At 34.7% G+C, this 26169-nt stretch overlaps 1 protein-coding gene across 9 annotated transcripts in view; it reads right to left on the minus strand.

Annotated features, from left to right (window-relative positions):
• The window catches only part of CNOT2 (CCR4-NOT transcription complex subunit 2), a 132151-nt gene that overhangs the window by 61008 nt on the left and 44974 nt on the right, over nt 1-26169 (minus strand). For 5 of the 9 annotated variants that reach the window (XM_037846906.1, XM_037846907.1, XM_037846912.1 and 2 more), the window contains one exon: nt 14056-14198. The exons of 1 other annotated variant lie outside the window; for it this stretch is intronic. In XM_037846906.1, the coding sequence (XP_037702834.1) occupies nt 14056-14103 (48 nt within the window). In that variant the 5' untranslated portion in view covers nt 14104-14198. The remainder of the gene's footprint in view (nt 1-14055; nt 14199-26169) is intronic. 3 more of the 9 variants (XM_037846909.1, XM_037846905.1, XM_037846908.1) reach the window with 1 other exon arrangement.

The raw sequence follows: 26169 nt of genomic DNA on the forward strand, positions 1-26169 counted from the left end.
CCAATCTCTACAATTTCAATAAGAAACCAAAGGTTTATTCTCTATAAAAATTCAAGTGGATAGGCTCCAAACTTAAGAACTTCACCAAAGTGGGAGGGAGGGATGAGGCATGGGCTTGAAAACTGAGGGATGAAGTCAAGATATACATTTTGAATGGTGGGATCTTCAGGCTTTTTTCCTTACCTAGCTCACAGAACACTGCCAATCAGTTGCAAAAAATGTCCCTCTCTCCCACCATCCTGAAAAATGTGTAGATTTTCTATGGAAAAACCTAAAGGCTCCAAAGAAAGAAATGCCCCCGGCTATCATAATGTAGTCCCTTAATGAAAAGTGTGACTCAACCACAAGTTTAACAAGCTCTGCCCAAAAATGCAGGTGCCATTTAGCTTTTTAAACAATTAGTATTTGGAAAGAATTTTAGATTTACAGAAGAGCTGCTAAATAGTATAGAGTTTCCATATACCACTGTCTTCTAATGGTAGCTTCTTATATAACCACAGTACAAGCATCAGAATTAATTAACTACTAACTAAATTACTTCGTGTGGATTTCACCAGTTTTACCACTAATGGGACCCCCCATTATATTTAGTTGTCATGTTCCTTTAGTCTTCTCCAAATGGGGACTATTTCTCAGTCTTTCCTTGTCTTTTACAACATTGACACTTTCAGACTACTGGACAACTACACTTTTAAAATGTCCCTTAATTTGGATTTGTCTGATGTTTTCTCATGACTAGACAGAGGATAGGCATTTTTTAGGAAGAATACTACAAAGGCAATATGCCATTCTCAAGTGCATCATACATGAATGCATATATGTGAATATATGAAGAATATGCTATATCTTATTACAGGTGATGTTAACTTCAATCTTAGTTAATTCCTTAACTGCCAGATTTCTTCACTATAAATTATCATTTTTTCCTTTGTAAATAATAAATGTTTGGGAGGAAGTACTTTGAGAGTATGTAATACCTGTTTCTCTCAAAAACCTCACCCACTAATTCTAGCATTCATCCATGGATACTACCTGTAGCACACATTTAATAATGTGGCACTTTAATGGTGATTTTCTGTTTTCCTCATTCCTTCTATATTTGTTAATTGCAATGTTTCTATAAGTAAGGCAATCAGCTTCTAAATGTCTCACTGTTAAATATAAACAGACAAAAATATTTATAAACTGGCCCAAAGTGATATAAGGTAGAAAATGAAGAATAATGGCTCAAACCCAGGGTCCTTTACTCTAAAACCACATTCTTTCATCTTTATTACAGCGCTTTCATCACAATAGAAAAAAAAAAACAGGTTTAATATTTCATATGACCCAAACAGTCTCTTTTAGCATTTCTGACCCTACATAAAAAAAGGCTTTTATTTTTCTTTGTCCTGGGAAAAATAATTTCCTATTTTAATCATCAGCACACTTATAATCATGTCTTTAATACACTGAGCCAGATTAAACAATAAAGAGATAATATACTATCCTATGCTTTATAATATAAACATTTTTAAAGGGGCTGCTATAAATATCTTTATATAATTATTCTCTTTGGTTATTTAAAAGTATAGTCAAGAACATATTATATATACATTACAGTTTTTACTTAACATGATAACATAAGCATTTCCTATTATTGAAAACTACTCATTATCTTAATGGATACATACTATTTCATTATATAGGTTCAGCATTATTGACTTAAGTAATCTTTAGTTTAAATCTAGCCTGTTTTCATTGCTATTATAAATCATACTGGCATATACATCTTTATGCATGGAGCTTTATATAATACAGATTTTTTTTAGAATATAAACTCTTTGAGTAAGGAGCACTAATAAGAAAAATTATTACCTCAGCTAAGATGACTGGCTACTGTATTTATGGACCTATTAGATTCAAGGGAAATCCAGAGGGAGAAAATTCAAGAGAGTTCAGGGGTAGAGTCTAAATTTTTGCTTTAGGTTAAACAGAATCACAGTTATGGTGACTCCATATGCAAATTCGAATTTATTTACTGATCTGTATTGTTTTATGTTTGCTCCCAAATGAACTTAAGTGCTGAGATCAGGTCTGATATTTGTTTGAACTGCACCCTTTATATAGTGTCTTATACTATATAAAGCATTGAAACCTTGAATGAATATTGACACAAAAAAAATATTCTATTTATCAGGTATGATTTTTCTTCTATCTTCTCAACCAAAATATAATTTTTAAAATGAAGTCTTAGGACTTCCACTTCCAGCCAAGATGGTGCAGAAGGGCTCCCCACAATCAGAAATAATTTTTTAAAAAGTGGACAAAATATATTAAACAATGACTTTCAGAAATGGGACATCAGACAGTACAGGACAATTATCCTTGAGAGAAGAGAAAAAATTTGAGCCCTACAACTGTCCTAATCTTACAAACTAGAGGGAATTCCTAGGTTGCAATGCAGGGAAACAGAAACCAGGGAGAGACCAACAATCTCCAAAAAATGAAGGTGGTGAAGTAATGCTAAGCAGAAGGTGAAGGGACTCTCTTCCAAGAATCTATGGCCGCAAGTCAGCCCAAATTTACATAACCTGTGTAGACTGCATAGTCAAGTTCACATTTTATTTTTATCTGGTCCTGAACTGGTAGGGCCCTAGGCAGCTGGCAAAAGCAAATGCAAATCCCCTTGGGACAAATGTCCTCCTACCTAGTCATCAAAGAATTCCCATAGAGTTTTAAGAAACACCAAATGACAGTTTAACACATACAAGGAAACAAGGCATCATAAGAGAGAAGCAGCAGAAACAAAAGATATTAGAATAAACAGTGGCAACTTCTAACTGTTGGAAATATCACACACAGAACAAAAGAATGTCTCAAAAATGAATGAAATAAAAGAGAATATGTTGGAATCTGGACCTAAACAAAGGAATAAATAAATGTTGAAAATGAGAGATATGTAGATGCATAAGATCTAAACACAATTAACAAACAAATTATGGTACAATGGAAAGAGAAAACTACACCCACTAATTGATCAAAATGCACAGATCAAGCTCATAAACAATTGGTATCATATTGTCCATGTTTTCAAACCACAAAGGAATTATATGAGAAATTATCACCACAGTGGAATTACATGAGGAATCATCAACAGAAATAGAACTTTTTAGAAAAACTTCATTAATGTGGAAATTTAAGAACACTTACTCTGAGGCAAAAAAAAAACAAAAAAACAAAAAACCCATGAGGGGTGTGAAGGGGAGGTAAGGAGGGAAAGGAGGAAGACAACCACTACAATTCAAAATTTATGAGACACAATCAAAGCAGTATTCAGAGGAAAATTACAGCTTTATATGTTTATAGAAAAATGAAAGGCTGGAAAATTAATGAGCTAAGGGCGCCAATTTAAAGGTTAGGTGAAGAACAGTACAACAAACACAAAGACAAAGAAAGAAGAACTAAAGAAAACAAAGAATAGAAGGTAAAAAATATATTTAAAAAAAATTATCTCAATACTAATTAAAGAAAACACAAATGCCAAAGAGAAAAATATATATAAGAAGGTAGTGTTATGAATACTTTCTTTATCCTGATAAAGTATATATCTTAAGAAAGTCCTATATTAAACATCATTTTTAATGTTCTTTGTAAGACAAGTAGAAAGACAAAAATTTCCACTATTAACACTTCTATTTGATACTGTATTAAGAGATATAAGCTCAAAAAAGAAATGCAAGTTATAAAAATTATTAAAGACTCATAACTGTAATTTCCAGATAATATTTATTTATATGAACACCAAAAGAACCTCCAGATAAATTATAAGAGTAAAAAAGTTTAGCTACATCATGGATATGAAAATCAATTTTAAAAAGTCAACTAAATGTAGACAGCATTTTGAGTGAAGTACGCCAGAAACAAAGGCAAATACTATAATGCTTCACCAATACGGTCTGACTACAATGTATAAACTCAGAATTGAATCTTAGAGCACAGCCTAACAGGGAAATGATTATGGTAATGGTCCCTAGATTGTAAGCTCTTACAAATCTATTCCTGAACTGTAATGGCTATCTCCAAACTCTGAGATGCTGATCCCTTTGTGTATAATCTGATTAGTCTCTGGAACATTGGGCATCTGTGTGACACCTGAAAGTCGGAGCTAGAACTCAGCAGACATGAATTGTCAGCATTAACGCATGCAACAACTGTTAAAAGGAAAAAAAAAAAAAAAAGAAAACTGAAAAAAGAGCCCAGACTTCAATTAGAGATATGAATGAAGTAGACCTGGTAAAGACTAGAGCAAACAGGGCCAAAGAGTAAAGGCTGAAACTGACCGTGTGTTAAAACGTCAACTTCCATGTGAGACCAAGGGAAGAGATGCTTATTTGGTGCAGGATGTGTATTTTCTAAACAATATAACTTCTACAGTCAGTTTGTTCAAACAACAGAATTACATGGAACTTTGAATAGGAAGTGAGATATGGTAGGTTTGTATAGGTTACAGTGAAATAGCAACACATTCCAAAGTAATTTGGGCGGAGAATAAAAATATATATGCAGCCCCCCCCCCCCCCCCGTGGAGCTGGGGGAAAATGCAGAAGTGTTGGACTTCCTCACCTGGATTGTTGCTGATGTTCTCACGAACACTGAGTACTAACGGCTTGGGGCCTACTCTTATGAAGCTCGTTACTGCAAAGGAGAGGATAAACCTGCTTGTGACTGTGCCTAAGAGTCTCCCTCTGAATGCCTCTTTGTTGCTCAGATGTGGCCCTCTCTTTCTAGCTAAGACACCTCAGCAGGTGAACTCACTGCCCTCCCTCTACGTGAGACCTGACTCCCAGGGGTGTAAATCTCCCTGGCAACGCAGGATATGACTCCCAGGGAAGAGTCTGGGCCTGGCATCATGGGGAGAACACCTTCTTGACCAAAAGGGGGATATGAGATGAAACCAAGTGAAGCTTCGGTGGCTAAGAGATTTCAAATGGAGTCGAGAGGTCACTCTGGTGGACATTCTTACACACTATATAGATAACCCTCTTTAGATTTTAATGTACTGGAATAGCTAGAAGTAAATACCTGAAACTTTCAAACTCCAACCCAGTAGCCTTGACTCTTGAAAACGATTGTATAACAATGTAGCTTACAATGGGTGACAGCGCAATTATGAAAACCTTGTGGATAACACCTCTTTATCCAGTGTATGGATGGAAGAGTGGAAAAATGGGGACAAGGACTAAATGAAAAATAGGGTAAGATGGGGGGGGATGATATGGGTGTTCTTTTTTACTTTTATTTTTTATTCTTATTTATATTCTTTCTACTGCAAGGAAAATGTTCAAAAATAGACTGGGGTGATGAATGCATAACTGTGATGGTACTGTGAACAGCTGATTTGTACATTGTGGATGACTGTGTGGTATGTGAATGTATCTCAATAAAACTGAATTTAATTAAGAAAAAGTCAACTAAAGATTTAAAAGTCCATTATAAAAAAACTTTATTAAGAGATAATATAAAAGCCCTCGATAAATGAATTCATGGATAAGAAGAACATCTTAAGCATATAAATTCTTATGCAAATAAATATAAAGTTATTGCAATTCCACTTACAAACCCAACACTTATTTTGAGGAAGAGGAATGTCTTTTCAAGAATATTCTAAATTTGTCATAGACCAAAAGGCCAAGAAAAGTCAACACATTCATGAAGACCCAGGTGGACAGACAGACATGAAAATTTAACACAAAGCTATAGCAGTTAAGAAAATGTAATACTGGTGTAGGCATAGACAAACACATCAAAGGAACAGAAGAGAGAAACAAGAAAACATACATGTAGCGTGTGAGGTAGGGGTCCTCTTTCATTTTTTTGGATATGGATATCCAACTCTCCAGCCCCATTTGTTGAAAAGACCATTATGACCCAGTTCAGTGACTTTGGGGGCCTTATCAAAGATCAGTTGGCCATAGATCTGGGGGTCTATCTCCGAATTCTCAATTCGATTCCATTGATCTATATGTCTATCTTTGTGCCAGTACCATGCTGTTTTGACAACTGTGGCTTTATAATAAGCTTCAAAGTTAGGGAGTGTAAGTCCTCCAACTTTGTTTTTCTTTTTTAGAGTGTCTTTAGCAATTCAAGGCATCTCCCCTTTCCAAATAAATTTGACAACTAGCTCCTCCCGAATGCCTCTTTGTTGCTCAGATGTGGCCCCCTCTCTCTACCTAAGCCAACTTGAAAGGTGAAATCACTGCCCTCCCCACTACGTGGGATCAGACACCCAAGGGAGTGAATCTCCCTGGCAACATGGAATATGACTCCCGGGGAGGAATCTAGACCCGGCATCATGGGATGGAGAACATCTTCTTGACCAAAAGGGGGATGTGAAAGGAAATGAAATAAGCTTCAGTGGCAGAGAGATTCCAAAAGAAGCCGAGAGGTCACTCTGGTGGGCACTCTTAACGCACAATTTAGACAACCCTTTTTAGGTTCTAAAGAATTGGGGTAGCTGGTGGTAGATACCTAAAACTATCAAACTACAACCCAGAACCCATGAATCTCAAAGACAATTGTATAAAAATGTAGCTTATGAGGGGTGACAATGGGATTGGGAAAGCCATAAGGACCACACTCCCATGTCTAGTTTATGGATGGATGAGTAGAAAAATAGGGGAAAGAAACAAACAAACAGACAAAGGTACCCAGTGTTCTTTTTTACTTTAATTGCTCTTTTTCACTTTAATTATTATTCTTGTTATTTTTCTGTGTGTGCTAATGAAGGTGTCAGGGATTGATTGAGGTGATGAATGTACAACTATGTAATTGTACTGTGAACAATCGAATGTACGATTTGTTTTGTATGACTGCGTGGTATGTGAATATATCTCAATAAAATGAAGATTTAAAAAAAAAACATACATGCATGTAAAGAAACTTGATTTACAACAGAGCTGGCATGGTTGATCAGTTGAGTAAGGCAGAACAGATCAATATGTGATGCTAGGATAACTAATTACATTCAGAGGAAAGGTAAATGGACCTCTCACTCACATATCATATACAAAAATCAATTTTGGGTTGATTTAAATATAAATATGAAAGACAAAATGAAAAACTTAAAAGATAATATGAGAATATCTTCATTTACAAAGGGAAAGAGGTCTTTAAGACAATCCCAAGGGCCTGGGGGAAAAAAATTAAAACACTCCTTAACATATTCCTAGAAGATCTCTTGCAAATTTAATTTTCCTGAATTTTTAGTCAGTGGCTTGGTTCAGATAAACTTTTCTTACTTCATAAAACTCCCTCTTCTGTTGCTTTCATGTAGTATATAAAAATAAGGTTGCTTGCTTTTTAGAGATTTCCTGACTCTATTCCTCTCTCTCATTTTTATCTGTACCTTCTCTTTCCTGTATCCCTAACCTTCTCAATTTTGATTCTATTCCCAGAAGTTTCTCCTCAGGGGAGCCGTGAAGGGAGCACTGATGAGTCAGTTTTGTGAGTTCACAAAGCTAGGCTGATCCAGTTACTTTAAGCTTTACCACAGGTCCCTTACACTCATCTAATGGAGTGGGCAAACTTCTCCAAATTCCAGCTGCTGTTTTCAAATTGCTTCACCACACTTTCCAGTGTCTACTCTTAAATACTTTGGGGTGCTCCTATTCTCAGGTCCAACAGACATCCCAATGCTTCTCTCTACATTCTTCTGCATTGATACCAATAACACAGGTCTTTTCATTAGTTCTCAACTTCAACTGCTTGTATTTTGGGGTTCTTAGGAGTATCTCATCACCAAGTTTTATTATCAATGTTTTCATGGCGGGGGGGGGGGGGCGTTGATTTGCTATCTAGTTCTATTTTTATGTGGGATTTAAGAAAAGATTTTAAAAACTAAGCTGCTACTATCACTGCTATCATCCTTGAATCCAAGCAAGGCCTAAAGTTACATTTTAAAAGATAACTTTGCTTGCTTCTATATCTTCTCTGATGCACAGAAACATCTGCATTAATGTTATACCTTTCGATTTAATGATGAATACAATGCTTCAGTTCCATATTTATGACTGAGGCAAATCACTTAAAATGTAAAATATTTTTCTGAGAACAGATAATATTATTTCATGTGTATAAAATCTAGGGCTAAGTTTGCAAAAGGAGTACCACAGTGAGCACAGGAGTATCAAGGGATAGTTTAAATTTTATAGGGAAACACTGCAAAAGATGACAGATACCATATAAAGTACTACTATAATTGGTTTGGACCCATCAACTTCTGTAACAAAGCTGTTAATAATTCTTTTGGCCTATGGGTGCTACAAAAAAATTACTAAGAGACTAAGAGTACCATAAACTAAGAAAAGTTTGAGGTCTTGGTGAAACAGCTTTCTGGAAAACAGATGGTACCTTGTTTGTTTATTTCAGAAGACAAGGGAAAAAAGTATCAGACCATAATGCATTCAAAGAGAAACTAACACTGTTATATCACACAGCAAAGAACCAACTGCTGAGGAACTTGGGAATTAATTTAACTTGATGTTCTTGGTTGGCCAGAGTAAGAGGTAAAAGAGGAGTCATGAATGCCAAATAAAATGCCAAATTTTACGAAATATTAAGGTCATAAAGCCAAAATGACTTCTTTTGCTGACAGCATGATCATGATATGAACAGAAGCACCACATTCAATATATGTGCACACAATATATATGTAAATATAAAATTTTAAGTAAAATTGTATTTATAAGAGCAACCTCATTTTAGCAAGAGTTATATAATTGCAAATAAATGGAACATTAATTCTGAGTTTTTTTCTACTCCTCTGCTTCAAATCTGGCTACAGACAATAGGTTACAGCCATTTGTTTCCAGAGTTTCAGAAGCAAAGAAGAGAAAATTGTGAACCAGTTCCTTGAAATCAGGCATTTACTTTTAAACTCATTCCTTCAACAACTCACTCTCATTAACACCAAATCGCTAAAGCCTCCATCATTTTGCTCTGAATACCAGATCTACTCTGACAACTTTTTCAATTGCTAAGAATCCACTTTAAAAATCCTTGTTGATTTTGATTTATTAAATGTTCTTTATGTTCATTATGTATCTTTTCACATACTACATATCATAAATTCTAAGATGTGTTCATGCTGGTGTTTTATAAATTCTACTAGTAGGTGTCAACAGGTTATCAAACTACTATGTCACAACTATGACTCAAAGACACCATCAGGTGTAAACTGCATCCTGACTTCAGAGAGAAAAATTTTCTGTAATGTGCAACTTAGAACCAAATAAACAGGGTACTTTTTTGTTTATTTACATGACATCTTCATTGCAGTAAGAAAACATGTAATTTGTATACAGTACTATACAAAACTCTTGCATACTAAGTACAAATATACCTACTGACGAGCTTGTATATGTTAAATAATCACCTAAGTCGTGTTTTAAATACTTGATATTATGCAGAAATCCTTGGTGAATTATCAGGTAAGTGTTGCCTTAGAGGTATCTAAGAAATTGTTTAGGTTTTTAGATGGTATGCCAGTTTTAATGTATTATGTCCCCCAAAAAGCCATTATCTTTGATGCAATCTTGTGTGGGCAGACATATTAGTGTTGATTAAGACTGTAATTCTTTGAGTGTTTCTATGGAGATGGGACCCACCCAACTGTCCGTGATGATTCTGATTAGATAATTTCCATGGAGGTGTGGCCCCGCCCAGTCAGCATGCCTTGATTAGTAAGCTCAGACAGAAGGAGCAAGCTTGCTACAGCCAAGAGGGGCACTTTGAATGACACACAGGAGCTGAGAGGAGCTTCAGCTTACAGAGACATTTTGAAGACAGCCTTTGAAAGCAGTCTTTGCTCCTGAGAATCTAAGAGAGGACAAATGCCCCAAAAACAACTGAGAGCCACATTCTGAAGAGAAGCTGCAGCCTAGAGAGGAACATCCTGGGAGAAAGCCATTTTGATACGAGAACTCTGGAGGCGGCACCAGCCATGTGCCTTCCCAGCTAACAGAGGTCTTCCAGATGCCATTTGCCATCCTCCAGGTGAAGGCACCTGACTGTTGATGCATTACCTTAGACACATTATGGCCTTAAGACTGTAAGTGTGTAACCAAATAAACCCCCTTTTATAAAAGCCAATCCATTTCTGGTGTTTTGCATTCCGGCAGCATTAGCAAACCAGAACAGGTGGGCTGGAAATTAATTTTCCCCCATTTGAAGTAACAGAATATAGGGCACACTTTCCCAAAAAGTGCCACACAACATCTAAAGAGGGATGCCTATATATACTGAAACACACGTTTAAAAAAATAGATAAAAGAATGAAATACAAAAAAATTCAAACGAGTGGTTACTTCTAGGAAAAGAGGCAGGGGAAAGGATAAAAAATGAGACGTAAAAATATCCTCATTGAGTATAATAAGCATGCTGCATAAAAAATATATAGTATAACCTGCATTTATTGACAACAAAGACAATGAATCACATTTGCACCTAATAACTAGAAAAGAAACAGAAAGATACATACCAAACTATTTAACGGTAAAGTGGTTAAAGTTAACTTTCACATTGTATTCTATATATTTCTGTATTTTTCTTGATATATTCTGCAACAAGCATGTATTACTTCTATAACTTAAAAGGAAATAAAACACTTAATAGCCTGAGTGGCAGGCAGGGAAGGAAATGGCAAGCCAACAGTTCTCTGCCATGTTATATTCCACAAAGTAAATGAAGCCTTTAGGATAATGAGGTATTTTCCTGAAATATATGGGCTGGAATGCATTAGATCCAGTTAGAGAATATGTATTTAACCAGCCAGCCTAAGATGTGATCAATGACCTCATATTAAAAAGTTTCATTCAGAATAACATCTGAAAATCTTGGAAGTATCAGCAGTACGTTACCCAGCATACTGTCTACTTTCTTCTTTTCCCTTCTTTAACTGTTTTAAATAATTTTATTGCAACAACCACTTAACACCCATTATGTGTCAAGCACTGCGCAAGCTACTAGCAGTACCCAAATAAAAAGATATGGCTCCAGTTTTCAAGAAGCTTATGACACACAGAGCAGTACTGTCTAATGCAGTTCTCTGCAACAACAGAAATATTCTATACCATACATTTGAAATGCTGCTACTATGACTGACAAACTCAATTTTTTATTTTATTTAATTTAAGTGAATTTAAATTTAAAAAGCCACTTATGGCTAGTGTCTACAGTATTGTACAGGTCTACAGGAAGGTAAGGAGAAATAAACAGATAACAGCAATGTATTATGCTAGAAGTATGCACAATTGCTGTGGAAGCAAGGGAAAGGGGCACTGAGCCCATCAGAGAACTGCTTCTAAGAGAAGTTCAAGAATTATGAATAATTCTTGAAATATATGAGAAGTGAGGCATTCCAAGAAGAGGAATTAGTATAAGTAAAGGCTTGAAAACATAAAAGAACATGGTACAGAGAGTAGAAGCAGTTTTGAATTACTAACTGAGGAAACTCCACTGTAGGAAAGACAAATAAGAAGGTAGTACATGTAGGAGCCAGAATGCGGAAAGACTTGTGCATAATGTTTAGGAACTTGACTTTATTACAGAAGAGAGGAAAAGCCTCTGAGGAGTGAAGGTGGTAATTAACATGGGTAGATATATGTACCATGCTCATAGCTAGGGTAAATTAGTGTTAATCATAAGAAGCAAAGAAACTTTTAGCATTTTTTAGCATCCCTTGGAAAAAAGATTGACAATCCTTCCAAAAAAGAAGAAACAATGAATGATTTGAAGTTAAATAATTAAATAATCTTACCTGAACTAATATACCAGTCTATCTATGGAAATAAACTTCAACCATTCTATTCAAACTCCAAACTCCTAACTAAACTTGAATTTATAGGAAACAAAACACACAAAGTAGATATTGCTACAAAACTCAGTACTTCAACCAACACCCATTTGAAAGTCACTGGCTTTTAGCACAAAGCTGAGTAAATGTACCTTCCTAAACTAAATTCCTAAGGTTTTATCAGGAATGAAGATATAATGGGGAATTTTCCTTCTTAATTCTGGACTATGTGCCTATTATCGGGATACTTAAATATCACTGTAAGATATCAGATGCCCTCCAAAAACAAATAGCCCCAAAGATAAATGAAAATAAGTGTAAAAATGGATACAAAGAAATCCTACTTTATCCATGAAAAGAAATGAATAAAATTACTTCAAAATAGATTTTTAAAAATCCAAATCATTTTCATCTTAGAGTGACCAATAGAAATACAAATCTTATTTTAGCAATTTACTTAATATTCCTATGAATTTTCCACAGGCTCTTAACATATTCATCACAATACCAGATAGGGAATTACATTTCTACACAGGTACTTTTCATGAAAGCCTTCAACAATAAACTATTTAACAAGGGAAAATATTTTCAGCCAGCAAAAACCTAACTAGGAATGCATTTTTCAGGAGAGCTCAAAAACCTGAATTATTTGCAAATAATGTGACTGGAACGATGGGATATTTTTAGTAAAAAATGAAAAGGGGTACTAAATCTTTTTATGTGTAAAATATAATACTGGGTTTTTTTCCTTAAGTGTAAATTTTGGAATTGTATGTTAATATGATTCCCTGAGGCAAATTAACTATACTGTGTAATCATACAAAACGTCTATACTCACACTTTATAAACAGGATTATGAGTACGGAAAAGCCACATAAACTGGAATCACTATATTTTTAAAATAATCTAGCAGACCTAGTAAAAGAAACAACAGCCCAAGAAGTGTGACCAATGAAAATCTTATGAGTCAAGGTAGTTGGAAGTGGTTGTGAGGCAGGAAGAACTATAGCAAGTACAAATAATTAGTAAGACCATGTTGGTCAAGTCTATGAAGACGACTCAAAAAAGAAAAGGTTAGAGAACTGATTCATGAATTGCACAGCTACGGTTTACTTTGGCTTACTGAAATTATAAAGAACTGGCGAGAAACTTCAGATACCAACTTGTGAAACTCTAGAAAGTTATAATGTGACACTTTCTTAATGACAGTGCCTGAACCAAAACCCAACTCTTATAATCAAAGACTCTTTGCTATTATACATCATGAAGACCCATTTACAACTTTCTCCATTGTTCACTTTTCCAACTGAGGGAAGAAAAGATTAATTGAGCTAAAATAAATGATTAACAGGAAAATGATTAGTCAACCAAAGCTGCTGCTATCTTAGTAGCTGCCTTCATAGCCTAGAGGAAATGAAACTGGTGGGTGGAAGTGGGAGTGTGAGGTTGGATATATATGTGCAAAAAGTCTAAAAGCTTTTTCCTAACCTGAACTTTGAACTATTCTGTGTTCTGCACCATTATGAAATGAATAAAGCAGATTTTCCTTGAAAAACCTAAATTCAAATGGTTTCTTTTTGCTTCTAATTTTTAAATCTCTGCTTTATAGCATTATCTTTAAAAAGCTCAGAGAGTAACAGAAATATTACACTTTCAACCATTCTTTCAGCATCCCTAAGTGATGCATAAGGGATGAATATTATTATAAGAAGAAAACAATAATCTAGCAGTTTAAGGACAGCAAGTTAATGACAAAATTGAATTTGGGTCTCTGAGCACCCTGGGTTTCTCATTTCTGTTTTTTCTATATGCTATCCTATGCTGTCTACATTTCAGTGATACTCTAGTGCACAGAACACAGCCCAAAACTCTGGGTTTAGTCTTATGGGAATAAAATGTATAAAAGCAATTAACACTTTGTTTTATGAAATTCTAGCTCTTAACACAGCCATATCATAAATTCTATATCAGATAATCTAACTTTTGACATATGTCAGAAAATTCGTTTTGACACTAACAGAACATACACTTACTATAAATGTTCTTTATTTTAAAAGTCTTCCTATTTCAATTGTCAAACCCAAGACATATATTTTAAATTATAGCACAAAATTTTCAAATTGAGGTGTACCCAATATGATGATTCTAGTTAAATATAACACATTAAACAGTTCAATGCAGCTATATAACCAACAGAAAAAAGGGGAAAAAATTTATCTTACCTGGTAGTTTCTTTTCTCAGATAATGTATGTCCATCAGTCCTCACCATAGAGTCGTGTCCTTTCCTCACAGTACTGGAGGCAATCAAATAGAACTGTCACTCAAGGGTCGTGTCACAGGAAGGACCGCCCACCAGTTCTCCCTCTAGAGTGGAATTATCCAAAAGCCGTCAAAATTACTAACATGTAAATATACGAACAGTAGCAAAAATATTCAACATGATACATAAAGAAGATAAGAAAAAAAAAAACTAAAAAGTACTTATTTTATACCTTAACTCGTACACCTAATCAATTTAGGAAGGGCTAGACTGGCAGACATAATTTATTTGAAATAGAAATTATTAAATATGTAAAACTCTTCTCTTCCACTTTAGTCTCTCCAATTAAAACTGTCTCCAGTCATCACACACAAGGAAAAAAATGTAGTGAATAAAAGTTAGGACAAAAAAAAATGCTCCATCTTCAAGTGACATACTGTTAGTCTAAGAAATATCTAATTAGTTCAGATTTAGTTATTCAACTTCAGATCCCTGTCCTCTAAATGCTATGAACATAGGTGATACAAGCTATTTAAATAGCTGCTGATTCATTCAGTTTACAAGGTTTATTCCTATGACATAATATGGGAATACACCATATATTCTTAAAATGATTAACAGACACAACCTAACTCAACATTCTATTAAAAATTTAATCCCATGAAGAGTAGGAACAAATGTCAACTTTCTTGATGCCTTTGTTCTTCAATCCTCCAATTTCATGGAGACTCTACAAGAATTCACTTTTTCACATTAGGGCAGAAAAATAACCATGCTCTTTCTTAATCTGAATAGAGATAAATAAATCCAAAGTGACTAAGCACTGTGCACTTCAGGTTCAAATATCAATGAAGACAGCTGCCAGAAATGCTAACTCAAAAACTTAAATTGAAAATAAGAGAATTCGAAGTATTTGCAAAGAATTTGTAAATCTGCATTTTCAAGACAAATGTTTCTCATCTACTTTTCAGTAAAACATTTACTCTTGAAATGAACAGTAGTACCTAACCATTAAAAGTTACATTCAAACTTAGAGTGAGTCTTTAATATCAGATGAAATTTACTTTGGGAGGAGATAGTTCATAATATACAATTCTCAAGGAGTGTGAATCAGTATCACTAAGAACAACACATACATAAAGTTACAAATGGATTACCTCTAAAAAGTAATCTATTAAGAGGGGCAGAGAAAGTTTTTAAAGTCATTAAAAACTAATATTATTAGATGTAAATTTTCAAAAGAATCCATGTGATGAAAACCTGTAATCTAGTTCCCGAGGTATGTTTCATCACAAAGTTAGTGGGTATTATATTTTTGCTTAATTTTGACGATCTTATGGCTGAAATACTTCGAGACTCCAGAGAAATCCAGAATTATAGCTGGTGATTTCAATAACCCTTCCTCAAAAATTGATAGAATAAATGGACAAAAAAAAGGTAAGGACACAGAAACTTGAAAGACACCATCATTCAACTTGAGCTAATGGCTATTTATAGACCCCTCCAACTACCTAGAACAGGAAACCCTCATTTTTTTTTCAAATGCACACAAAACAGAAAACAGATCGGTGGTTGCCAGGTACCTGGCAATGGGAAAACGGTACTGACTAAACAGTGGCACAAGTTAACATCTTAGTATGATAGAAATGTTCTATAACTTGATTGTGATGGTGGTGGGCTGCATGTGTATTTACATTTGAGAAAATTCATCAAATTGGGCATTGTGATGTATATAAATCATACTCTTACAAAGCTGACCCCATCCCCCAAATGAGAAAAACAATAATTTTAAAAGAAAAAATGTTTTTTGAGAATCATAGGACCCATTGTTAGCAACTTCACTCCCATGAAGAAAAATAAATTTGGCAAAAAGTTGGTCTTATGAATTAATCAAGATCACTATCTAGTCTGCTCATATATTGTAGGGTGTTTAATTCATGAAATGAATACTTAACAAGATTTTAAAATTCTGAAAATTTCCTTTTTCATTAGACTATAATTTAGCAGAATCCTTTTTCAATATTCATTCAAATATTCAAATATTTACAATGCATCATACAGGTTAGAAACTAAGAAACTTTTACAACTTCTTTAATTAAAGGATCTTAATGACCAAGCAAACTTAATAAGGCAATACCTGGATAACAGAGCAGTTTTATAGTCAACTTAGAGGACTAGAAAATAAATATTAACATGATAGTGACAGCATAAGTATATGTGATGCAGCTGACACATAGTTTATACAATGTAGAAAAATGTTATGATACTATAAATTAATCTTAAAAATTTTATTATAAAATTAACCAAGAGTAAAGATTTAAAAATTCACAGTAAGAATCTCAATCCCCATTCATAATCCTTCCATTTAGTAAACACTGATTAATATGAGAAGAGCACCTTCCTATTTATTATCTCATTTTAATTATCAAAGCACAATGATCCTCTGAGTATCTGAAAGCATAAATGAAAATCAGCTCAACCAAACACAATACCATTAATTTTATGGGAAATTCAATTACGTAAACATAAATGTGGAAAAATATAAAATTAAGAACTCCTCATTTTACGTGCAAAATTTGAAAAAGATAACTCCCCCACAATGACAAACTGATCAGAAATTGCTTAAACTTAAAGATGAAGATTTACAATCTTGTTTTATACTGCAGTCTAATTACAATCCCATTTTATGTGGTGGATATCTAATCCTTCACATAAAATTCTCATATATCCTCCCTCATATTCCCTCTCTCCAGAGGCCTCTGTATTTCTTGCAGTCAAATGGATATCTTCACTTGAGTAATCACAAAAATAAACATATGCACTATAGGTATACAAAGTTATCAAATTTAAAAATCTAGAATTCCAAGACCTCACACCAAATGGCTGGATTATTCACTCTAGTCATACCTATCTTCTGCTCCATACACATTTATATGCTATACAGCTCCTGGTGCACCTCATGCAGGTATCTTTACATGTGCCATAAAACTTCCTAGTAATATCTTTCCCTTTCCAGTCCATTTCCCTTAACATCTTCAAACAACTCAAAGCTAAATTTTCTCCAAAATGTAATGACTCCATCAAAACTTCATTCCAAGTGATATCCAGTTAGCCATTAATGATGATATTTTGCAATTAGTAAACTGCTGAATACACACACACATGCATTTTGTTTGTTTTCTCTTAATTCTATACTCTTTATTTCATGTGCAGGATGTAATTTTCAAGCCTGAGATTCAGAATTTATCGAGTATCTGGAATTTTTATTGCAAATAACATTGTAATAATGTCCTACCATAGTGAATGTACAAACAAAAACGTTGCTAACTGAAAGCTTGAATATAACTAGTGCATCTTTTAATAAAAATCCCATAGGCAGAGTTTTGCACCTAAGAAATTTTTTTATAATAAAAGCTTTTCAATGATCTACAAAGCCAAGGAAACAAAAGAAGTTGGCGAATACTACTTTGAAATCACCAGGAATATGATCTCCAAGTACAAATTCTAAAATACAATTTGCTTGAGCAAAATAAGTACTATCGGTATTGGGTTTGTTCTCAGTTACAAAATACTTTAAACACATCATACCATTCAGACTGTAACAGAATAGATCATTCCACTGGTATGATAAAATGCTGGATGCTTAACAAGTATGCTGAAAATTATAATAAAAGACAAGCTTGAAATAAAGATATTCAAAATACCTTTAATACTATAAAGCCAATTTTTAAAAGGCTCCAAATTTTATTAAATGTTTGCGAACAGATGAGTTAAATAAGTTTTACCTCTAATCTATTTAACAGACTGGCAACAACTGAAATTTTAAGAATGCAAAGTATTCAAGTGATGCATGTATCATATGCAGAGTGGGCCTATTACTTCAACAAAGGAATATATTTAAGTAATAATCTATAAGTAAAACCCCTTAAAATCATATGTAACAGCTCCCTTCCTACTCCAGTATAATGGTTTTAAGGTCATTGAATACTACATGCTACAAGAGGAATAGAACCATACACATGTGAATCAGAAATACGAAAACTGCAATTCTAATACCAACTATTTTTAGAGGTAATACATATTGTAAATCTATCAAACCAATTATATATTAAAATGCATTTTTTAATCTCTAAAATAATTTTTCCAGGTTTATTAAGAGTATTAAAATAAGGAAAGCTTATGTAAAAAGCAGAAAATAATTATACAACTATCCATTTAAAGGAGATAACATAAGAGGCTATGAACACTAAATGGGTATTTTCCAAATCCCTAAAAGTTTAGTTCTTGTCAAAGACAAAGGAGACACTGGTGCAACTTTTCCCAATGATGGACAAGGATGTCCTCAGATGCATCTCAGGGACACTAGTCCATGACTGTCTAGGGCACTGATGCACAGGGAGGAAGAGACAATAGCAAGTTTATAGAAGACAGAGAAAGATTAAAAGAGTTATGCTGTTTTTATCCCAGAAAGCATTTTACTAACACCTAGGGAGTTTTTAAAAAATACTGATGCCCTCCCCCTCTACGCTAATCTAACTGGTCATCAGTGGGACTCGGTCATTCAGATTCTTTTAAAAATGCTCCAGATGATTCCAATGTGCAGCCAAGGTTAAGAGTGTAAGGGTTAAAGACTGTACAGGAAATTGAAAATAAAAATTTGTCATGTCAGAGTAAGCATCTGGCAAAAAAGAACTTACGTAAATTGAAGGTAGTGGATAGCATTATACATTTCCTATAGATGTCAATGTGCTCTTTTCTAGTCTCTTATCATTCTGTCCCTGACAAATAATGCCAGGCTTTAAACATTAATTTTTAAGAATGCTTTTTAAGCATAAGATTTGTTTTATTGCAATTAACACATTGTAAATTCTGAAGCTGGTAATATGAAAAAAAGACACAAATATTACAGTAAAACTTAAGAAGTTTCTAATTAAACAGTTCCTCTAATATATTCAATATTCAGGTTTTAAAAATATACCCACAATCTTACAATTTCTTCCTAGAAATTTAATGTGAACTACCATTTGTCAAGAGTCAGGCACTACACCCTAAATACTTCAGCTATATAATTTCATTCAATCCTTGCCTGCTGCAAGACACTCCAAACTGGTCTCCCTCTCTCTATTCTTGCATATAAGAACCTGTAACAGCTAGTTTGGCATAGGCACCACGGCATTTTGACATCTAGGTCAAAATCTCCTCAAGAGAGGAGATACAAGCAAAGAGAGAAGCAGCAGTGAGGGAGATGAAAACTAGAGTGTGGTAGATAATGCTAGAAGTTAACTTAGATAAATGGTTCAAGCAAGAGAGTAATCAACTGTCTCAAGCAAGAGAGTAATCAACTGTTTCAAATACTGTTGATAAAAAATAGGATGAGAATTAGTCTTTGGATTTAACAAGTTAAATCCAAAGAAGGAGGTTACTTGGTAATCTTGACAAGAATAGTTTCTGTGGAATGGTAGAAAGAAAAGAAAAAAAAAGAAATAAAAGATTGGATTCACAAAAGAATAGTATGAGAGGAATTGGAGAGAGAGTACAGACATTTTTTTCAAGAAAGTGAGCAGAGAAATTGGAATTAGCTGAAGGAAAATGAGACACTGAGAAAAATCTTTTAGAAGATAGTAAAAACTATGGAATAGAGGGAAAAACTGATAACGCAAGATGGGGGAGGGGGAGAATTACTGGAATCTATACCAAAGATTGGCCCAGATCATCAATAGTAATAGAAAGAAGATAGTAAATGGTATACATTCAGGCAGGATGGAGAGATATATGGATGAGAGGTTATGGAAGTTCTCATCTGATTGTTTCTGTTTTCTTAGTAAAATAAGAAATGAGGTCATCAGCGAAGAGGGATGACATGGGAAGGAGGAGGTACCAGAGGTGTGAAGAGGGAGGGAAAGATATGAAATAGTCTATTAAGAAAGTGAGAGAGTGAATAAATTACAGAATACGAGAAAACTGCCAAGTACCACTAACAACCTATTGGAGGTTAGTGTTCATCTTTGTGTTGTTCTCCAGACATATGCAGCATTTGCTGGGACACAGGAACAGTGTAGGCAGTTAGATTTAACCAAGGCTGGCAGTTTTTCCAGGTGATTATAATGAAATATGAGCGCAGCAAAGGGATTAAAGGTATAAGCAAAGTAATAATAATAATATTGGGTAAAAAAAGAAATGTGGGCCTCACTCACCATTTGCCTACTAAGTTCTAGCCATACTGGCTTTCTTTGTGCTTCTCAAGCACATCAAGTCAGTTTTCAACTTGGGACCTTCACATTTGCTGCTCCTTTTCAATCATCTTCCTCCAGATCTTCAAATGGCTGGCTTCTTCTTGCTATTAACATTTCTGCTTAACTCTCTTCAGGGAAGCTTTCCCTAAATACCCACAATCTGAATTGTGTTCTTTCTTGTTTTTTTTTTCCTTCCTCCTTTGAAAGGAAGCTCCTTGAGCAGAGGAACTTTTTGAATTGTTTAACACTTAGTACCTAAATGGTGACACACAGTAGGTACACTTTACTGAACAGACAAACCTTTAAAAATATGCTAAATCCTTAACTAATTTCAATTTTACGAAAACATCATTTTCCTTAAAAGGACTGCATCTTGCCTGAGGAGATCAAGACCAGCAATTCGAATTTTAATTTTAAAAGTTGGTTACTGCCAAGTATCACCAAAAGAGAAATACTTAAAAACATAAAAATGTACATTTACTCCCTTGATAATTCTTGATATTTTGATGCACGACAAAGGCTTTTTGAGTTTAGGATTACTAGTTGGATTTTCACATGGTCTGTTTGCATGAACAGTACCTACAATGCATTTTTAAAAGATTTCCTGCTTCAATTTGCTTCAAGTTAAACATGATGTTAAAGGTGCTTAAACAGCACAATCTCTCTAAATTTTTACAAATGTTTTCCAGTTTTTTTTAGTTATCTCACTGTGGCAGACAAAGCTGGCTGATTTCCTAACTGCCCTAGTACCTTGCAACCACCATGGTTTTTCAGATAGTTAGCCTTTCCCATGTAATTCAAGAACAAATGCAGATCTGTCTAAGCACATATGGTAATTCCATCCCTTGAGTTATGAAACGGCATTTGAACTACCTGGCCAATGAGAGATGAGGAGAAATCTGATGGCAGGATTTTAGGAAATATTTCAGAAGGAAGGGAGGGAGGACAGGAAGAAGAAAGAAAAGAAGGAAATTAAGAAATCGAAGACAGGGAAAAGAAAATGACAGGAAATAAAAGAAAGCAAGAAAGGGAGGAAGGAAGGGACAGCCTCTTGATTTCTACTGTATGTTGTTTATCAGAATACACCATCTGGAAATACTGTAGCCATCTTGCAACCATGAGGACAGTTAGCCTGAGGATAAGCTGACACCCTAGCAATGGCAGAAGAGAAAAATGGAAAGAATCTGGCCCTTATGTTAGTCACTCAGCTGCTGCATTAACCAATACAAATGCCACCACTCCTCCAAACATACATGAGAAAATGAACTTTCCTTACCATTTAGTCAAGTGAACCAAAAGATTCCTAAACCTTTAGGCTTATCCATAGCTAGTCCTTGAGTAATTTTTAAAAATACTTTAATGTAAAAACTTGCCTAAACATTCTGTCTTTCCTCGGTCTTATTTCATTAGCTTTAGTCACACTTAAACTAAAACTTACATTAACACTACGCATAAAAACAATGGATTCTTCTTAGGCATGTAACTAAACTGGTGTGTGCGGGGGGGGGGGTGTACAAAAGTAAACTGTAGAGTAGTTCACTAGCTGTGAATGTTCAGCATGCTCTGGGGTACACGAATCGAAAGGAATGGTTTGAAAAAGCAGGTCAGTTAACGGAGGTTTGATTAGAGTTTCTGTCACAAATAAATTTCTGAAATCAACAAATAGATTCTATATATAACAAATAGTTGTGCTATTAGGGGAAGAAAGGGAAGCTAAAAAAATCCTACAAAAACTTAGGCTACATGCTTCCAGGAAAGAAAATGAGAGTACACCTAGACACAAAGAACTAGAGGTCTGGGTGTCTGTTTTGTCTCAACTCCAAGTAAGAGCACAGTGGTCAGAAAGCACATAAACTAAAAAGAAACCCCACACCAATAAGTGCCATTTCACTGTTACTGCACTGAGTATATTAACAAAACTCTGCAATTCAAAATTTTCAAGCAATGGAGATGAAATTTACTGCTTGTTTTATTTGCTTAATAGCCAAGTTCCGTTTACTATATGCCATATAAAGGATAACTGAGGCAGCCTGCCATTTATAAGGGATGTTTGTACTCTGTTAGGATATACTAAGTAACTAAGTATTCAAATTATTTCAAATAGAACTTTACCAAAGATTTTGAAACAAATATTCATATTAAAACAGCCAAAGATCCTTAACACCAACAATCATAGACTCCCTCCTAACTTCCTTCCAAAAATATTTACTGCACACCTACTTTATGCTACACAGTAAATAAAAAGGGCTAAATGAGAATGCCTGTAAGAAGCACAGAACTGGAGACTATTTCTGGAATAAAGCCTCCACCTGTAAAATCCTGGGGTAAGGAAGCACATTTCTGAATTGTTCTCCAAGAAGCTTCAAAACACTAACTAGCACAAGGTCACAAATGACAATATTATCCAAACCTTCAACAGCAATATCCACTCACTACAGACTATATTTAATGTTTATTAAACTCAATTTATATTTAAGGCCACTAATTTCCAACATCATCATCATCTCCTGCTTGGACTACCACAAGAGCCACATAACTAGTCTTTTTCTCCCTTCCTCTTGATTTTAATAATTTATTTATAATTTATTCTACAAGTACAGTTGTTATGATCTCTTTAAAACATAAAATCATCTCCTCTGCTTAAAACTTTTCAATAGTATCCCACTGTCCTTAAAATTCAAAATCCTAAATATGACCTTCAAGGCCTTCAAAGATCTCACCTTTGCCCCTTCATCTATCACAATTCCCACCTCAACTTTCCTTTCAGGACTTTATACCATATTCTTTCCTTCAAAGCCCTATAAAGCTTCCCAACCCCCCAATACCAGAATGCCATGATGTTATCAATCCAATGGGATGCTTTGGGGAATGAAAAGGAGTACTTATAAGTATGGGGGAACAACAGATGCAAACTAAAATTAAATTACCCTCTCACTACTCTTTCCTACTTTTTCCTTTATGGTATGTGTCACTATTTTAAATTAAACACTTAACTTTGTTTAGTGTCTCATTAAGCCAGGAGACAGGAAATAGACAAAGTGTGTTTTGCTGACCACTGTATACTAAAGATTTAGCACACAGCAGATGAACAAATGAATGAATGTAAGGATAAATTTTTGTCTTCAAGAAGCTAATGGAACATGAAGGTGCTATGCCACCTAGCCCAGTAACTAATAAGATAAGCCCATTTACCCTCAATAAAAGGGATTGTTATCAGTAAAAACACATCAACATCCAGGCATTATAAAGCAACTGCTCTGAAAAGCAGTATTCTGTCTTTAGAACATAAAGAGTATTTCCGATTTTGTGGCCAAAAAGAATATAAGCTGATCTTTAAAGCAATGGTTCAATTTGGAGAAATGAAGATTGAGAGACGAGCCACTGTAGGTACTGCAGGCACTACCCGAGATACTGAGATGTAAAGATACTAAGTATGATTAGGAGATGGCAAATAGTATATTTGGGCTGCTTAAAGTTTATCAAGAATAGCACTATTATTTTCTGGGTGGAAATGCACTGAAAAATATTTACCATCCCTAATTTATGCCAGTAGCAGACTCAAGATTTGAAGAGCCACACTTTTTCAAATGCCCTCAGCATTAAGGACCACTGGGAAGGTAACAAACGTACTGTATGTAGGTAAAGAACCAAATGTTAAGACTGCAAAGAAAGGTTAATGGCAGAATGTGGATACAATTTTAGGTAGAACACAGTCACTGTTGTGTTGAAGTAAAACATTAAAAGTCCAATGTGATCTTGCTAGAAAAGCTAACCTAAAGAATCTCAACTTTATTCACCAATAAAGAGCTATTTTTCAAAACCCATTTCTACCAACGGCGACTGACAAGATAGTAGAGAAAATTAGGGTAATCAGGAGTCTCCATGCCATGTCTTTTCACCCTCCCCAACAAGACTGAAAGCACATGAAGGGATTAAAAATGGTTTATTTATCTTCTCTCCATTCCACACCAGTAAACTCAGAGAAGACACGAAATAAATGTTTACTGGACTGATAAGAGCTGGGGTTCTTAACCTGAGTTCTACAAATCCCCAAAGATTATGCTGATCAACTGCAAGGGATTCATGAATTTGGACAGGGAAAAAAGAAATACATCATTATTCTTACTGATCTCTAACTGAATTTTAGTATTAGCTTAATTAAAAACATATGCAGCAAGCCACAGTGGTATTAGCTGTACCTATGATTTTGTGACCAAGAGAAATCGCAGACATTTTTATATCGCTCTACTTTCTTCAAATCTCAAATCATCATTTACTCTCATCACAAGTCTAAAAATTACTATATAACACTAGACTTTGCATTAATACACACGTTCCTAAATTTGTTTACTCAATATTTGGAAAGCAGTATTCCAATATAACTGGGGGCCTAACACTACATATTTAATTTTGTGCATTTAAAATGTTATTTTGTGAAGGGGTCCACATGCTTCAACAAAGAGTCAAAGAGTTTCTTGGCACAAAAAAAAAGTTAAGAACCTCTGGATTACAATTAACAGAACACAGGCAAGGATATGCGTAGAGTTATACATAAGGGACAGTATTTTAACTTTAACAGCTATAAAAAGCCTCTGAGCACATTTAGTTGAAACTCGTTTGTTTCAGAGATAAAGAAATTCAGTCCTGATAAAGAGTAAGGGACTTATTCAAGGTCACAAACGCAGACAATTACTAAGCCAGAGAAAACAAAATCCAGGTTTTCCAACGCTAGATCCAGGTCCAAATCAAATTTGACGTGGTTTGGCTATAAGAAAGCAAGACAGAGCAAACACAACTCTGAAAAATCATGTCAAAGAAATATTAAGGAAAGAAATAAATTATATACAAAAAAAAGCTCGTTTGGAAAAGAAAATGCTGGGTTGAGGTGCTGAAGCATTTTGAAAATGAGCACTACATTGTGAGTTTCAAAATCAAATACAAAGAGCAGTCAGAAAATATATAGGTGAGACTCTCTTTGTATCCTCAACATACAGAAATATTCCAAATGCCATTCAAATATATCCTCACTCACTTTCCTGAAATATGCATTTCTGTTTTCCATTTTATATGAAGAAACGGGTAAACTGAATATTTTATTTCCCTCCTGACTCCACATAAGAAATACAACAGCTTAAGTACAATAATAAACATCAAATGACTGCTGGTATCAATCTGAAGGAGACAAAAGAAAGTGGCAGAGACTGTAGCAACTGGACAGTCCATGAACCACCTAGAAAAGGTAGCTGCTAATATACAACCATAGCTCACTGCTGCCAAGAAAAGAACTGTCATCCAAGAATTCTATATGGTGCAAAAATACCCTTCAAAAATAACGATGAAATAAAGACATTCTCATATAAAGGAGAACTACAGTAACTCATGAACAGACTTGCTCCAAATGAAAGGAAGTTTCCTTGGGAAAAAAAAAGGGAATGGATACTTCTGGGAAATTGAGCATTTCATATAATGAGAGAAAACGAATGGCAAATATGTAGGTAGGTATGTGTTTCAGTTTGCTAATGCTGACATTATGCAAAATACCAGAAATGGATTGGCTTTTATAAAGGGGGTTTATTTTGTTACAAAGTTACAGTTTTAAGGCCATAAAAGTATCCAAGCTAAGGCATCAACAATAGGGTACCTTTACTGGAGAAAGACCAATGGCCTCTGGAACACCTCTGCTGTCTGGGAAGACAAATAGCTGGCATCTTCTTCCTTTGTTCCCAGTCTGTGTTTCAAAACAGCATTCTCCAAAATGTCTCTCTTAGCTGCAGCTGCTCTCAGCTCCTTCTGTCTGAGCTTTTACAGGGCTCCAGTAAACTAATCAAGAACCATGCTGAGG

The sequence above is a fragment of the Choloepus didactylus genome, chromosome 8, assembly GCF_015220235.1.
Source record: "Choloepus didactylus isolate mChoDid1 chromosome 8, mChoDid1.pri, whole genome shotgun sequence".
Taxonomy (NCBI): domain Eukaryota; kingdom Metazoa; phylum Chordata; class Mammalia; order Pilosa; family Megalonychidae; genus Choloepus; species Choloepus didactylus.